An 18,141-nucleotide genomic window follows, 5' to 3' on the forward strand; every position below is an offset into this window, starting at 1 on the left:
GACAGAAGGCAGTTGATGATTTGAGGAGGTGGAGTGCTGAGATGGAGGAGAGAGGGCAAGGGAAGGAGGCAGCTTTGTGAATATGAGAGGGGGGGGCTTAACTTTGAGAAGAGGGAATGAGGGGGTGATTGGAGGGAGAAGGGTGAGTGGGGAGAGTTGTGGGAGAAGAGTGAGTGGGGAGAGTTGAGGGAGAAGGTTGAGAGGAGGAAGGGGGGGGGAGTTTTTGAGAAAGGTGAGAGGGAAGCTTGGAGGGGGAAGTGTGTGATGGTTGCTTTGAGAGAGAGGGGTGAGATGGGTGAATTGGCACTGAAATTGGAAGAAAGGACGATTGATGGAAAACGAACATGCATTGCAAACTGGGTTAAAAAAAAAATTCGGTTAGAGATGGAGAGTTGTTTCCTCACAGACTGCATTATTTTTTTTTATCTCACCGACATTGGGCTTGGCACTTTCACCAATAGCATCGTTCAGGCTGCATCAACTCCTCTTTGCACTCTCCTTTATAATTTTCCTTTCTTTAATTCTATGAATCCTTTCTTGAAACCTCAACCCACCTTTCAGTCATTCCAAAATTCTATTTCCCCATGTATGTACTTTTCTTTACTCTCTTTAACTTTCGAGAAGCTTCCATGGCAATAATGTTGGGGTCTCAATCGGCGTCTTTGTTCGGGTAAGAATGATAGTCTCTGTTTCACCAAGATGAACTCAATCTGACAGTTTTGTGTCGCAAGATTTATTTTTGTTATTTTTTCAAATTTTCTCCACGTCGGCCTATATCTTATCTTATTCTTTTGTGTTTTTTTTTTTTTTTTTGCAGTTGTTGGTGACCATCAGCTCCTTTCTTTTACAAAAGTCAACAAAACCTGAGTCAATTACTGAGACTCCAGTTGTAATTGATCTTATTTTGTGCTGTACCTCCATTATTCATAATAATGTCGGGCAGGCAGTAACCTCTGGACAAGAGGGAAACACGTGCCGCGGCCACTGGTACATGCCGTAGCTTTGACTCCAAAGATAGCCAAACTAAAATGTTTCCTCACAGGCTGCATTGAATGGTTACTGTCGGCCTGTGAACCAGTGGGGCTCTTCCAAAGCCTTTTATCAAATCAAGTTACAATAATTTAACTCTCCTGGGAGCCCAATTGAACCAGAATGTTCTTATGACAAAAATGTGGTGATACGAGGCAATAGCCATTTCTGAAGAAATAAACAAATTATTATCGAAGGATACTATATTGAACCATAATAAATCACCCTATCTTCCCCTGGGCACCAAACGCACACTCACTCATACAACCGGGAAAGCAGCTTAAAGGATATAGCAATGTCAGGTGGGCCCACAATCACGGCAGGCCATGTGGCAAGTGAGTGAAGACAGATCCAGGCGGAGGTAGCCGGTAAGAGAGGAATAGGTGACTTGATGGGACTGTGGTGGAGACCGCACGGTCACCAGGTTGAACCACATCACAGAAAAGCGCACCTCAGAAAGAGACAACCAGCTCAGTCGCTCTCCACATGCACTCTGCTTCTTTCTCCATCACAGAGCCAGGTTTTTACCCAATTCCATTCTGAAGCCTTCAACTTATCTCTGTCACGGGGTAATTAACACATCTCGTTGTCATTGCCTTCCACAAATCCCCACCTTTCACACACTGACAGACAACTTCTGTGGTGGAGTGAAATACCTCTGTTTGTGTATGGAGTGGGGGGTGGGGGAGGGGGGGAGGAATGGGGTTGTGATGTCACCTTCTGGATATTGGAGAAAATGTTGACCCTAATTAAGGAATATTGTGTGAAAATACAGTGAGATATCGATCACAACCTTGAATATCTGTTCAGTTTATTGTTTATGCTTCAAACATACTCGCTAACACTTCGTAAAGCCATGTTTTGCCCAATACAGCTTTGGATACATTATTGCTAAATAGGGCTTTATGTCGTTTTATTATTATTATTATTTTTTTTATAAAACACTAACACGAACAACATATGTGGTCAACTTGCTCCCTAATACTGCTTTCTGATATTTTAGTCATACAACAAAGACTCTGATGGACTTTGTGAATGCCAACGAGAACTACATATTCGTGCATAATGTGCTGCAAGTTATTTCCCACCTGCTGGACAACCTCCTTATGGCCAGTGGTGGGATCCTCCCTACACTTCAAGGATTTGTCACTCCAGGGGTACGGCTGTTCTTTTTGCACAGTATTATGTTTGACTAAGCTTGCTCTTCATGGTGTCTGTTAGGCATTATTCTGGGAATACAGTAGGGGCTTGTACATTGACCTTGTATTTATGTCCAGATTAAAATTTGTCGACTTTTAGTAAGTTGAACATTTTATCTTGTTCATACATGGGCTAAATTAGGTGCAAGGTGCAAATAGATTGGATAAACCAATGGGTTTTAGCAATGTCATTTCGCAGAGCTACTACATGTACATAAAATAGCCCAAGACAATGTGTTCAAAATCTATGCCAGAGATGTGCGCAATCGTCCAAGCCAAAGCAGAGGCATATATATATATATATATATATATATATATATATATATATATATATATATATATATATATATATATATATATATATATATATATATATATATATATATATATATATATATATATATATATACACACTACATGGCCAAAGGTATGCAGACACCCCTTCGAATTTGTGGATTCGGATATTTCAGCCACACCCATTGCTGACAGGTGTATAAAATCATGCACACAGCCATGCAATTTCCATAGACAAACATTGGCAGTAGAATGGGCCATACTGAAGAGCTCAGTGACTTTCAACATGGCACCGTCATGGGATGCCACCATTCCAACAAGTCAGTTCGTCAAATTTCTGCCCTGCAAGAGCTGCCCTGGTCAACCGTAAGTGCTGTTATTGTGAAGTGGAAACATCTTGCATCAACAACTCAGCCGCGAAGTGGTAGGCCACACAAGCTCACAGAACGGGACCGCCGAGTGCCGAAGCGCATAGCGTGAAAAAATCGTCTGTCATAGGTTGCAACACTCAATACTGAGTGCGAAACTGACTGGAAGCAACATGAGAACAAACACTGTTCGTCAAGAGCTTCATGAAATGGGTTTCCATGGCCAAGCAGCCGCACACAAGCTTAAGATCACCATGCGCAATGCTAAGCGTTGGCTGGAGTGATGTAAAGCTCACCGCCATTGGACACTGGAGCAGTGGAAACGCATTCTCTGGAGTGATGAATCATGCTTCACCATCTGGCAGTACGAAGGATGAATCTGGGTTTGGCAGATGCCAGGAGAACGTTACCTGCCAGAATACATCGTACCAATTGTAAAGTTTGATGGAGAAGGCATAATTGTCTGTGGTTGTTTTTCATGGTTTGGGCTCGGCCCCTTAGCTCCAGTGAAGGAAAATCTTAACGCAACGGCATACAATGACGTTCTAGACGATTCTGTGCTTCCAACTTTGTGGCAACAGTTTGGGGAAGGCCATTTCCTGTTTCAGTATGACAATTACCCCGTGCACAAAGTGAGGTCCATACAGAAATGGTTTGTCGATATCGGTGTGGAAGAACTTGACTGGCCTGCACAGAGCCCTGACCTCAACCCCATCAAACAACTTTGGGATGAATTGGAACGCTGACTGATAGCCAGACTTAATCGCCCAACATCAGTGCCCGACTTTACGAATGCTCTTCTGGCTGAATGGAAGCAAATCCCCGCAGAAATGTTCCAACATCTGGTGGAAAGCCTTCCCAGAAGAGTGGAGGCTGTTATAGCAGCAAAGGTGGGGTGGGGGGGGACCAACTCAATATTAATGCCCATGATTTTGGAATGAGATGTTGGACGAGTAGGTGTCCACATACTTTTGGCCATGTTGTGAATATATCTATATGTGTGTGTGTGTGTGTGTGTGTGTGTGTGTGTGTGTGTGTATGTATGTATATGTATGTGTATGTATGTGTATGTATGTGTATGTATGTGTATGTATGTATATGTATGTATATATATATATATCTATATATATATATATATATATATATTTTTTTTTTTCAGAATTATTTGTATAATTCCACACTTGTCTTCTTGGATATTGAAAAGGCAAAAGGTTTCCATGTCTTGGACTATTGTAAGCATCCCATTTGTATGAACTTTTGAAGATCCCTCATATACATGATGAACATGGAAAAAAAAGAAATTATTCACAGTTTTGTATTATGTGTTGACAGAAGCTGTTGACATTTGCAGTTCAGAATGTATTCAACATCAAATCTTCAGCTCATTCATCTTTCCACAAAAAAATATTTGTGAAGTTACAATTTGTCATTGGAGTATACGTGATATATTGCTACCTTTTTATTTGCCTTGAGTAGTTCTGAGAGTTTCTGATTTGATTTGACTTGCAGTCGTTCCAGATTGTTAGCCTGCACTGCTTGTGAATATACCAGAAGAAGTTGTGGGATGTCTTTTTAAAAAAAATTTTTCCGCTCCATCAGCATGTGGAGATTGTGCACACAAGGGATGGACTCAGCCCAGAGCTCTTAGACAATTTCCTGAGGAGGTTACTAAACCTGGTGGATGCATTGGTTTTTGCCAGTTCACTTGGCTTCTCCGACCTCGAGTCTGAGAAGAACATGCCAGCAGGGGGCATGCTGCGGCAATGTTTGCGACTTGGTAAGGATTTACAGAAATAGAGTGATTGGGGTTGGGAAGTACATGAATGAGTTCGGCATTTTTTTTCAACAAAGACTTTTTTTTTCTTTCCTTCCAAAAATAAATAAATAAATAAATAAGTAGATGTTTGCCCCAAGTTTAAACCTCAGCTGAACCTCTGAACAATAGAAAAATCAGGTTCTGAATGTTTCAATTTTATTTTTAATCTTATGCTCTTTTCAGCTCTTTACTTTCCCATTGGAGATGAAGCTACCAAATTGATTACAACAACCAGAGAGCACAAAACATTTGAATATGCATTGCTTTGTGCTTTCCACAGTGAGCTATATGGCGCTTCAGAACTGCTTGGAATGCCAGCAGCTGGAGAAAGCCAGGGAAATCCAGCGCAGTGACAGCTCAAGCCCCACTCCTGATAAGGCTCCTGATGGCAAGGTGGGGCACTTTCTAAGGATTGTTATAACTGTGATTCCTCCTGTGGCAAAATTCCCTTTATTTTCATATGCCATCTCTGTGGTGTCACTTGGGACTTTGAGACCACTTGAGATGAGAAATTACCAGAATTAAATCATTATAATTCCGTTTGTGTAAATCTCTTTATTGTTCATACTTGTGTGGATTGGCACGCTTCGTGCGCCTCACCCCACATCGCTGCAGAGGTATAGGTATCTTTGACCATGCCTGCTTTCTTTTGGAGTGAGGGAATGGTGGGGATGGGGGAATGGTGGAGGGGGGGATGGGGTGGATGATCCTGGGGGGAGGGGGGATGGTGGGGGAGGTCGACTGAATATATACTGTAAATCAGAAGTCAGAACCCAACACGCATAAATACAATGGAACTGATCACAAAGTTATATTGATTTTAAATTATCAGTTATAGCTGGAAGGTAAGGTCAACACAAATTTATCAAAAACTGGAATGGAATTTCGAACTGCCAGTCTTGCAGAGCAGACGTGCCCCCAATACACCGTTTCTCTTGGTCTTCCGGCTGGGTTTTTACATGGTACATTTTCTTTTGCCCATATCTCGATCTCGATAAATCAAATCAAAGGGGGTGGTTCATTGTTGACGTGGACTTTTTTATTTTAGAAAATCAAAATTTACGTGCAGCTGGGGGGTGGGGGGGGGATAGCTCAGAGGTGGAGCATTTGACTGCATATCAAGAGGTCCCTGGTTTGAATTGGGTTTCTCCCTCTCACCTTTAATGAGACTCAGTGGAGTAATGGTTACAGCATCCGCTCCAAGTCTGGGAGGTTGGCGGTTTGAATCCTGGCTGAATCATGCCGTAGATTTTAAAAATGGTATCTGCTGCTTCCTTGCTTGGCAGTCAGCATTTGACGAGGAGAGAACATGGGCAAACACTATACGTTGGCAATCATAGCACAGGTTTTCATGGACCGAATGGCTTCATCCTGCATTAAAGTTCCTTGTTCGTCTCATTATTATTATTATTATTATTATTATTATTATTATTATTATTATTATTATTTACCAGCAGAGTAACCACCCTTCAGGCGATCTTGTTCCAAGTGTACAACACGTTCTTCTGCGACATCCCTTCATTTTGGTGGTGTATAGGCAACAGACTGCTGCCTCGATCGCTCCCGAAAATAAAAACAACCCATGTTACGTACATGAAGGAAAAACATGCTTACTGCTTATGTGCATATATAATACATTGTTATATAGCTCATATAATTCCAATTGCACTGGTCCAGAGGCTGACACCAGAGGCCTGCATCCTGAGGCCTATACGTACCGTCGCCTTCACAAGGCCAATGACGGCTAAAGGCTCCAACCTTTTGTTATTTAATGATCCTTTCAACAGTCTGCTTTGGTTGTTTTCCACTGAACGGAAAACTTATTGGAAGGGCATGGCGATTGTGAATATGACACTTCTGAAGATGTCTTCGGTTTACCATAGCACCAAAATGGCAGAAGTATAATTTTTTTAAGGTTACATTTATGGGTGGCATCAGGACAGCTGTCTAACTTATGGGTATAGAGCAGACATGCAAACACTTGCTCCATTAAATATATATATATATATATATATATATATATATATATATATATATATATATATATATATATATATATATATATTACACGGGAGTTGATGAAATTTCGCGTATAGCTCAAGGTATTCTCCTGCTCCACAATACACACTTGCTTTAATGCCTAAATCTTTTTTAACCTAATGCCAATCTGGTGTTCTTTCAGTTGGCCTCGTATAATAATATCACAAGGTTACAAGTCTAGACTCCATGTGGGATGACTCCCATTTGCCATCTGAGGGTGAAAATTGTCGTGCACAAAAGGTGTGCCTCGAGACTGTATACGTGACCATCATCTGCAGACCACACATCTCAATTAATGACATCATCTACTTATTCAGTCACTACAACATCGTGCATCGATGGTTTTCCCACGATCAATAAATTACGCATGAATTAAACCGCTCGCGTTCCAAATCGCTTTCCATGAGCTTTCCTGGCTGATTGTTGAACATTGAAATATTTTGCTGGTGGGGACTGAGAATGCACTCCATTTTGGCTCACTTTGACTCTGGCATGAAAGGATGGACACGTGTCGAACCACGTGTTGCAATGTTGTTCAATAAATCGTCTCCCTCCCTCTTGTAGTGTTGCAGTAGCTTTGTTGCATTCAACACACAAATACTTCCATCCTTTCCTTCCCATTAAAGTTTCACATCAATTTCCTGCTCAATGTATTTGATGTATGCTTGAGTGACAGCAATTTGTTGCACGTGATGGTGCTCAAGATCTCTTTCCCATTTACAGCCATTTTAAAGCCGTGAAGCCGCTTCAGTATTTGGCTATGTCCTTCCTTCCATCCATCCATCCGTCCGTCCGGCGATAATTAAGAAGAAGAATCTTTCTAACCCACCATGTTTAATTCGAAAGGGTAATAACGTATAATTCTAGTGGGTTATAATGGGTTCTAAGGGGGGGGGGGTTCGAAAGAGTAATTTTAATGGGTTCTACAGGGTTCTAAGGGGGAGGGTTCTATAGGGCAAATCTAAAGGGTTCTAAGGGTGCGTTTTAAAGGGTTTCATTCATTTCTCGGCTTCACCTGTGTCGTATTAAAAATGCCAAACTGAACTGCTTCTTTCGTTCATGGGTGTGATTTTATTTATTTATTTAAAAAAATGAAAAGTCCGATTTAAACACAACACTCTGCTTCACCAAATTGTGCAGACGTTCTTTGATGAATTTGTTTGATGCTGTTTTTCACAAAGAACTTGATGATGCATCTCTGTTCCCCGTCATGTGTAATTGGTTGCCATCTTGGTTTTATTACCTCCGCCACCCAAGGTGGAGGTAGGTTATGTTTTCATGTCTGTTTGTCTATGTACAGGATATCTCAAAATGTTGTGGATGGATCCGAATGTAATTTTGTGGACAGGTTCGGTGTGTGACAAGGACGAATCGATTCAATGTTGGTGAATATCCGGATGCAGATCCAGTGACGAGAATTTTTTTAATTGAATGAGATTCAGAGGAGACTTGGTGGGCAGGTTGAGTGTGTGACAAGGACGAACTAATTTGATTTTGGTGAAGATCCAGATCCGGATCCGACTACGAGAATTTTTTTGAATGATTCTTCTTCATTGAGAGATGGGGCCAAAAACGATATATTGCACGATAGCTCAAAATGTTGTGGACGCATTCGGATGAAACTTGGTGGACAGCTTGGGTGTGTGACCACGTCGAATTGATTTGATTTTGGCGAAGATCCGAATCCGGATCTGATACGAGATTTATTTAATTTTAAACGCGATTCTTTACCATTGAGAAGTCGGGCCAAAAACGATATATAGCATGTTATTTCAAAAATGCAATTGGCCCGATATGTTCTCGTGTATCAGGCATTACATGGCGGAGGTATGCGCTTTACCGAGTGCCCTTCAAGTTCAGAATGTTTTGACTTGTATTGATGTTACTTCCCATGTAACTTGCTTAAGGTATATAGTTGATATCATGTAAAAATTTCAGCATTGTACGATTATTTTTCCCGTTCTACAATAAAAGTCCGCGTCATCACTCTCATATCGTTCTCGTATAACATGCTGAATTGCTTTTACATTGCAGGATGAGGTTGGAGCACTTATTTTCTGATTTTATTGTGACTTTGTCTTTCACCTGCTGATAATATTGGTCTCAACTTTATTTTCTTGCCTCACCTCTTCTCTCTCCCTCCTGTTGTCTGCCCCACCTCAACCCTCACACCAAAGAGCCCCTTGGACAATGTAACTGGTGGGTTGTCACCCGTCCGTGACCCTGATCGTCTCCTTCAGGCAATGGACATCCATCGGCTTCGTGCAGTTGTTTATCGAGACATTGTAGGTCTGCATGTGACTTGGTGTCTCTGGGGGTGGGTGGGGGTGGGTGGTGTTACCATGTGCTCTGGTGGCTTTTTGATGCAAACACCCTGCTGGTCACACTGCTACTGCCAGCAGCTTTTTTGACTTTCTTTCACCCTTTTTTTTATTTATTCTTCCACTGCTTTTCGTTTTTTCTTCCAAAACGTTAGCATAATCTGGATTGGTTCTGCCTATTTATTGGCGGGCGGTGCTCGGAGGGAGCTATTCAGAGTTGCAAAAAAAAAAAACCAAGCGTGACGATCTCAGTCTTGATGTTTGGAAAATAGGTTGTGGGGCTGATTTGGCATCTGGAATAGCAACAGCAAAGTGGTGGGACGGCTTTGCACCTTGCTGGTGTCGTGACCCCTTCAGGCCGCTCACCATCTGTCTCCTGCTCATATTTAGTACTCTTTGAGGATGGACAAAGAGGTTGTATTTATGATATATCCATATATATATATATATATATATATATATATATATATATATATATATATATATATATATATATATATATATATATTTGATCATTGTACCTTGCTGAACTTTTTGAAGTTATGATGTTTTAGCTACGAGCCAGATTTATGTTTGAAACGGGTTTATTTGCATCTGTGACATTTTTTTTTTTATTGTACAGTATTTACACATGCCTGTTTATTCCATATGTTTTATAATTTTACACTTCATTGTTGGTTCACCATCATCCTAGCTTTCCCTGTAAACTTCTACACCTCCAGGAGGACAGTAAACAGGCACAGTCGCTTGGACTGTCTGTGGTGTACTTCATCTCCGTGCTTATGGTGTCGAAGTATCGTGACATTCTGGAACCTGAACGAGCAGACAATGGGTCCAATAAATCTCGAGGTGCTTCGTGCAGAACTATGCCTTCAGGATTGTCGACAGAGAGGGAGCAAAGTATTGAAAACGAAACGCAGGGGACCACAAGCAATGAGCAGCCACCAAGTGAGGATCACACCCTCTACCTGCCAGGTGAGACATGTTCTCAGATCTCTAATCGTCTCTTCTCAGAAAAAAATTGCTGAGGTCTCCAAGAAATGTTGTACAATGGTACCACTGTTGGTAGTTTTTGATCTGTAAGGATGTTTAAAGACACCGAAATTCTAGTGAACAAAGTGCGCACACTGTTAGTTTTGAAGTTAACAATTCATGCAATCTGTTTGATTTCTTGCAAATGTGTTCTAAAGGATTTTTGCTCTCTTTTGTTTACTATTATTCATGGGCACTTTGGAATTACACTCTCCCATCGTTTTCGACTCCTGTCTGGATCTTGTATTGCATCATACTCTGGTTCCTATCGACGTTTAATCAAAAATCTGAGACAATATGCCAGAGAAACGTTTTCTTTAATTATTTTGAGTCTTAAATCTCATGCTGTTTGGGATTGCACTATTTTTTTTTTTTTTGGAACAGAGAGTTGTTTTTCATTTTTATCTTCTTTGATTACAGCATGGAGCAATTTAAGAAGCTTGTACATACAAAACCTAATGGGGAAGAAATTCAAATTGAAATGCTGAGGGTGCATCGATAATATAACAGGGAAACTTGCCATTTAGAAATTGGAACTAGTCCAAATGAAACAAGCATGTATGTGGGGCTTTCAAAAAGCTCCAAACAATTTGCACTATTCCAAGGCGTGCCCACAATTTACATTGTTCAATAAGTAACGAAATAAAACGAGCAAGAAAAATATCTTCATACTAATAACGGTATATATGCCTGCTGTTGGCTTAGCGGTTAAGGTGGCTGGCTTGGGACCTTAGGGTCTTGAGTTCAAGCCACTATCTACCGTTGAATTAATGCCAGGTGGGGTTAACTCAGCCTGTCATCCTTCCGATGTCTGCGAAATGAGTACCAGTGTACTCGAGTAATAACCATTCGGTATAACTTGCGTTGGAGTGGCGACCCATCCGGGACTGTACCCCTTGCCAATGAAACTGCCTCGGCAGCCCGATGCGCCTTTATGGCATGAAAGGAGTGGTATTATAATAATAATTGGTTCAAGAGCGCCAGCCAGAGTGACCACTACATTCGTTATGTCTGTGTGTCTGTCTGTTGGGTAGTCGATCTCGTCGAAAAAAAAAAACTCAAATTTTTTTTTGATATTTTTTCTTCTACCCTTATTATCAGTATTTCCGTCGATATGTTTGTCTGTATGTCTGTCTGTCTGTCCCTCTGTCTGTCTGTCCCTCTGTTCGGTCCAGTGCTCCGTTAATACAATGGCCATTTCAATGAAACTTGGTTGGTAGGTTCATACCATGACATAGTTGTGTGCAAATGAGAACCGTTGCTATGGACACCACCGTTGCCTAGCAACGGGACTTTGAAATTTTTGAAAAATCATAAAAAAATTATTTTTTGGAAAATCAAAAATCGGGCCACGACCGACTGTGGGCAGTAGTACATTCAGCCATATTGTCAAAAATTTCCAGCCGGATCCTATGAAAACTGTCGGAGAAGATAGACTTTGAATGAACCCTGGTCGAAAACAATAAAAAAACGAAGTTCGTTAGATCTCGGAGACTATGAGTCAGATATACATCAAACTGATATGGTAGGTTCATGGTATGTCCCAGTTATGTGTGAGAAACAACTGTTGCAATGGGCCCCTCCGTTGTCTTGCAACGGCCGAAAAACCTCTAAATGTGGGGGGTATTTTAACGAAAAAACAATCTGCAGTGTTAACCCTTGAAGCTAGAATCATGAATTTTCTTGTGCTTAATCCTCAGGTCATTCCCCACCGAAGGGGCCCATCGCGTCAGGTTCTATTAGGTAGTCGACTCCCCATGTCCGCCTACCGGCTTGTCTGTCTGTCTGTCTGTCTGTCTGTCTGTCTGTCCCTCTGTTCGGTCCAGTGCTCCGTTAATACAATGGCGATGTCGATGAAACTTGGTTGGTAGGTTCAAACCATGACCTAGTTGTGTGCAAATGAGAACCGTTGCTATGGACACCACCGTTGCCGAGAAACGGGACTTTGAAATTTTTGAAAAATCATAAAAAATTAATTTTTTCGAAAATCAAAAATCGGGCCACGACCGACTGTGGGCAGTACATTCAGCCATATTGTCAAAAATTTCCAGCCGGATCCTATGAAAACTGTTGGAGAAGATAGACTTTGAATGAACCCTGGTCGAAAACAATAAAAAAACGAAGTTTGTTAGATCTCGGAGACTATGAGTCAGATATACATAAAACTGATATGGTAGGTTCATGGTATGTCCTAGTTATGTGTGAGAAACAACCGTTGCAATGGACCCCTCCGTTGCCTTGCAACGGCCGAAAAACCTCTAAATGTGGGGGGTATTTTAACAAAAAAACAATCTGCAGTGTTAACCCTTGAAGCTAGAATCATGAATTTTCTTGTGCTTTATCCTCAGGTCATTCCCCATCGAAGGGGCCCATCGCGTCAGGTTCTATTGGGTCGTCGACTCCCCATGTCCGCCTACCGGCTTGTCTGTCTGTCTGTCCGTCTGTTCAGTCCAGTGCTCCATTAATACAATGGCGATTTCGATGAAACTTGGTTGGTAGGTTCAAACCATGACCTAGTTGTGTGTAAATGAGAACCGTTGCTATGGACACCACCGTTGTCTAGCAACGGGACTGAAATGTTCGAAAAATCATAAAAAATTAATTTTTTCGAAAATCAAAAATCGGGCCACGAGTGACTGTGGGCAGTAGATTCAGCCATATTGTCAAAGATTTCCAGCCGGATCCTATGAAAACTGTCGGAGAAGATAGACTTTGAATGAACCCTGGTCGAAAACAATAAAAAAACGAAGTTTGTTAGATCTCGGAGACTATGAGTCAGATATACATGAAACTGGTATGGTAGGTTCATTGTATGTCCGAGTTATGTGTGAGAAAGAACCGTTACTATGGACCCCTCCGATGCCTTGCAACGGCAGAAAAACCTCTAAATGTGGGGGTATTTTAACGAAAAAAAAATCTGCAGCATTAATCCTTGAAGCTAGAATCATGAATTTTCTTGTGCTTAATCCTCAGGTCATTCCCCATCGAACGGGCCCATCGCGTCAGGTTCTATTGGATTGTCGACTTCCCATTTCCGCCTACCGGCTTGTTGGGTAGTCGATCCAGTTGAAAAAAAAAATTGAAATTTGTTCTACCCTTATCAGTTTTTCCGTTGATATGTTTGTCTGTCTGTCTCTGTCTGTCTGTCCTACTGTTCGGTCCAGTGCTCCGTTAATACAATGGTGATTTCGATGAAACTTGGTTGGTAGGTTCATACCATGACCTAGTTGTGTGCAAATGAGAACCACTGCTATGGACACCACCGTTGCCTAGCAACGGGACTTTGAAATTTTTGAAAAATCATAAAAAAATTAATTTTTCCGAAAATCAAAAATCAGGCCACGAGCGACTCTGGGCAGTACATTCAGCCATATTGTCAAAAACTTCCAGCCGGATCCTATGAAAACTGTCGAAGAAGATAGACTTTGAATGAACCCTGGTCGAAAACAATAAAAAAACGAAGTTCGTTATATCTCAGAGACTATGTCAGATATTCATGAAACTGGTATGGTAGGCATGGTATGTCCTTGTTATGTGTGAGAAAGAACCGTTGCTATGGACCCCTCCGTTGCCCAGCAATGGCCGAAAAACCTCTAAATGTGGGGGTATTTTAACGAAAAAAACAATCTGCAGCATTAACCCTTGAAGCTGGAATCATGAATTTTCTTGTGCTTAATCCTCAGGTCATTCCCCATTGAACGGGCCCATCACATCAGGTTCTATTGGGTAGTCGACTTCCCATGTCCACCTACCGGCTTGTCTGTGTGTCTATCTGTCCAGAGCTTAACTCCGTGGACTTTGATCCGATCTTGATGAAACTTGGTTATGTGTTCGATATCAATGTCTCGTAGTGTTTTCCTGGATGAGGGCGTGGCTACGCTCATTGTGGGTGGAGCCACGCCCAAAAATAGCCATTTTTAGGGGGTAGTCAGATTAAAAATCTATCTTCTCCTCGGGAATTGACTGAATGGAATGGGTTCTTCGGTATTTGAATAGCAAAATGAATTATCTAAAACTTGTCGTTGTCCGATTTTTCATTTTCGGCCCAAGGTCAAGGTCACAAGGTCAAAAACTTAGAAAATCGCGAATTTTGACATAAAAATCATACGACCGCCCAAACTTTGAGAGCTAGGATGACAATATTTTTTATGCATAATCTTGAGGTCATTCCCCACCTAAGGTCTTGAAACCATTTTGCTCTATCTCAAACACCTTGCCCGTGGCGCCCCCTTCAAGTTTGTTTTTACACTGATTTCATCAAAGTATGGATAATCCGAGGAGTGCGAAATGCCATATAACCTATATGACGTTATATTGTTCCTGGAATGTTCCAGAGGAAGTTTTGCACCAAAGGTCATAATCCTTGACCTTTGACCTTTAAAGGCCACAAAGGTCAAATTTTCAAAGTTGTGGGAATCGAACCGGGTTTTCGACCTTCGACAAACTAACTCCAATAAGCTATAGCACCGTATCCTGTTTCCTTATTTTAATGTCCACAACATTGTTTTGTGACCTTTAAAGGTTATGCAAAGATCAAATTTTGAAAGTTGTTGAACGAAATCGGGTTTTTGACATTTTGCAGCTGTTGATTGAAGGCCACTATAATTAATTATAACTTGGTCAAAAATTATCACATTGTCTCATCCTTGACGTCTGAAACAATCTACATCGTCAAATACCGCTCGTGAACCATTGTCATCTTCATACTTGTAATTTTTATTATTAATAACAGTATATACGTTTGTAGTCTATAATGAAAACAAAAAAATACCTTTGTGTGCTGAAGACCTTCCATGAGGATCTCATTCATCTCCTCATATTAATTTGAAGTGTGGTTCTCAGTCTGGGGTAAGTGCTCAAACATTTTGAGTACCCTTCCTATCTCTCCAACCTTCCTAAATTTAACACATAATTTGGAACCTTATTTTGATGATATGTACTTGAGCTGAATCTCATGTTATGCTGACATTTGGCTTTGATTCGTCTTTGAGTTACCTTCCATTTATGATGCCTGAACCAAAGATTTGGCCGAGTTGTAATTTTTGAAAATAATTTAAAGCACAAAGTACTTTAATCACAGATGGCCCCACGGCTTAGCATTAAGTAATGGTGTAAAGATAATTTTTCTTTTGGAAGAGTCTTTTGTGAAAGACTTACCATTTCGTTGCAATGCCAGTACGATTGCGGGTGTACGGCATTGATGTTTGCACTTTATTTTAATAGCATGTGGGGAACAACAATAGAGGGAACAACAATAGAGGTATATAGGGAAGAACAACAATAGACCATAGCAGGGGGAGAGTCGCCGTAGGTGCACAATCGGAGGACAAGGGACGTATAACTCAGAGATATAAATGGTGGAGACTGAAATTATCGTGGGTTTGGACTTGAAATGCTCGAGGGAAGAGCATGAGACAACTAACTTGTGCAGACAGTTCCAAATGCAGGCAGACTCAAATTATTGTTTTCATAGAACTTTGTGAGGGTAATTTAATATGATCACTGATTCTTTTTTTTTCTTTTTTGTAGTAAACAGTCGAGGCTCCTAGTAGCGCGAGAACACAGAACGCATCGGGACGCAACATAACAAAAAGAATATCAGAAAGAAAAGGGGGAAATGCCAACAGCAGGGCCAAGGGACAAAATAAATGGAGGTGGACAAGCTCTCTGTCCTCCCCCCCCCCTTTCGTCTTCAAATCCCAAAATCCCCAATCCCCCTCTTAACCTCGTCTTCAACCTCCCCCTAAACCCAAAAACCTCAATTGCCTCAACCCAACTCTGTCCCCTCTCTGCCCCCTTACCCTTTAGGCAAGTCCTCAACTTCTCCCCCCCCCCCCAAAAAGCCGCAGACCCCCTCTCGCAACTCTCTGCCCCAACTCCATCCCAACCCTGTCCTCCACTTTCTTCTTCAATTCCTCAACTCCCCCCAACCCCCGTCTTCAACCCCCCCTCACAACACCAATTCTTCAAGCCCCCCTCCCAAAGCCTCAACCCACTTTTCGCAATTCTGTGCTCAGGTCAGGTATGGGAGCATGTGCCGAAGCAGTGCGCCGCTGTGTCCACTTTCGCCGTACTCCAGGGGCCTCCGTTTGGCCATCCCCCAGGCAAATGCAGTCAGATGGTTTGGTGGAGTTTTGCATTTCTCAATCGTCATAAAATAAGCGCATTTTACAGATTGTGATGTCTGATTTAAATACTGGAAATTGAAAACAGAAGATCATCATCATCATTGTCATCATCCATGCTTGATACAAAGCATCAGTTCTGCTGAAGTAGTTTCTTCGCTCGTGTTGCCGTCCTGGATGGGTCGCCACTCTGACGCAGGATAGTCGACTGAATGTGCAGGAATTTGGAATTTGTTCAGGGAACACCTTGGGATCTTTAATGCTCACCGACTAATTCTAGCAGATAGAACACTAAATTCAACATCCATCCGAGGTACGTCACACATTGAATCATAACCTTGCCTGTGAAACACCAGGATGACTTTGTTTATAGCTGGGTCGACATTCAGACCTAGGCTAGACAGTTCAGAGGGGACTGTGCACACCTCGAGGCTATCTTGCCAGCCTAAAAATGATGTCAATAAGTTTGAAATTGGCTGGGATTCGCACGAGTCTATTTGTTTCACTGATGAACATCATGTGAATGTGTTATTCACCCAAGAATATTCCCTGCCATTCACAGGGAGGTCAAGTCAGGTCAGGTCAGGTATGGGAGCATGCGCCGGAGCAGCACGTTGCTGTATCCGCTTTCTGTCGGTACTCCAAGGGCCTCCGTCTGCCATCCCCCAGGCAGATGCCTGGCCCATCCCCATCTCCTTGAGATGCTGATCAACCTGCTGCAACCATGAGGCACATGGTCAGCCCATTGACCTCCTCCACTCACGAGGTTCCCTTCCTGAGAGAATCTGGTGAACAGGATCATCGTCAGGAAAACGAGCCACATGATCCAGCCACAGCTGACACTCACGGACGATGCAGGTAAATCTCATTTGATTCTCAGCAAGCACTCGTTGGACACAAAGTCTGACGAGCGATAGCCAAGGATTCTCCGAAGAGACCTGGTACCAAAGGAATTAAGTCTCCATCTCAGATCCCTGGTCAGAGTCCAAGTCTCACGTCCATTGAGCAAGACTGGAAGCACCAAGGATCTGAAGACTCAGACTTTCGTCCTTCTTTACAGCTACCGACAGTGCCACACCCCATGATCCAGTGAATCCATGACTCTCCAGGCCTGACCCATATGTTTACTGACCTCTGGCTCACAGCCAGCAGACATGAATATCACTGCCAAGGTAAGTGAATCTCTCCGTGACCTCAACATCTTCACCACAAACAGCTACAGACAAGATGGCAGCATCCAAGATGTCATTTCTATGTCTGTCCGCCCCTTCCCCCTTCCTCGACAATTCCTCAGCTCCCCTTGCCACCCCGAGTCCTCAATCTCCTCCCCCCACCAATCAACCCTTGGTCCTCACCCCCCTCACCTGACCCCAAGTCCTCAACTCCCCACATCAATTCCTCTTCCCCCACACCATGTCCTCAACCCCACACCAAGTCTTCAACCCCCATCCACATCCCACGTCCTCTCTCAGGAGAGCCAGAAAACAACATCTGTCCCACCTCAAGAATGAACTTTCAAATTTATCTCCCTCCTCTAAAACTTGAAGGAGCCTTGTGAAGTCTGTCTCTTAAGTATGCTACCCTTCCATCCCTTCCCTCTCTTCAAGTCACAACCGACTCTGCTCAAGAAAAGGCCGAATGCCTCAATTCTGTGTTTGCTTCCAAATCTTGTGTCCTCAAACCCTCACTCTCAGTACCCATCCTTCCCTGTCATACCCAACTGCTCCTGGACTCTGTGTCTTTTGCACTTGAGAAGGTGGAGAAGGTTCTTTCAACCCTTGACTCCGACTCTGCAACTGGACTGGACGGTATCAGCTCACATTTCCTAAAAACTTTCTCTGCTGCTTTTGCACTTCCTCTTTCTGCTCTTCACCCGACCATTTGTGTGAGGTCATCTTCCAACTGTTTGGAAATCAG

At 42.3% G+C, this 18,141-nt stretch overlaps 1 protein-coding gene across 4 annotated transcripts in view; it reads left to right on the forward strand.

Annotated features, from left to right (window-relative positions):
- Nucleotides 1–18,141, forward strand: part of LOC147008560 (lipopolysaccharide-responsive and beige-like anchor protein) — a 597,819-nt gene that overhangs the window by 116,973 nt on the left and 462,705 nt on the right. For all 4 annotated transcript variants that reach the window (XM_085864642.1, XM_085864638.1, XM_085864639.1 and 1 more), the window contains 5 exons: nucleotides 2,033–2,186; nucleotides 4,490–4,667; nucleotides 4,987–5,099; nucleotides 8,924–9,031; nucleotides 9,790–10,042. In XM_085864642.1, coding sequence (XP_085720768.1) covers nucleotides 2,033–2,186; nucleotides 4,490–4,667; nucleotides 4,987–5,099; nucleotides 8,924–9,031; nucleotides 9,790–10,042 — 806 coding nt within the window. The remainder of the gene's footprint in view (nucleotides 1–2,032; nucleotides 2,187–4,489; nucleotides 4,668–4,986; nucleotides 5,100–8,923; nucleotides 9,032–9,789; nucleotides 10,043–18,141) is intronic.

This window comes from Eptatretus burgeri, chromosome 18 (assembly GCF_056783735.1).
Source record: "Eptatretus burgeri isolate ZD-2024b chromosome 18, Ebu_testis_v1, whole genome shotgun sequence".
Classification (NCBI taxonomy): domain Eukaryota; kingdom Metazoa; phylum Chordata; class Myxini; order Myxiniformes; family Myxinidae; genus Eptatretus; species Eptatretus burgeri.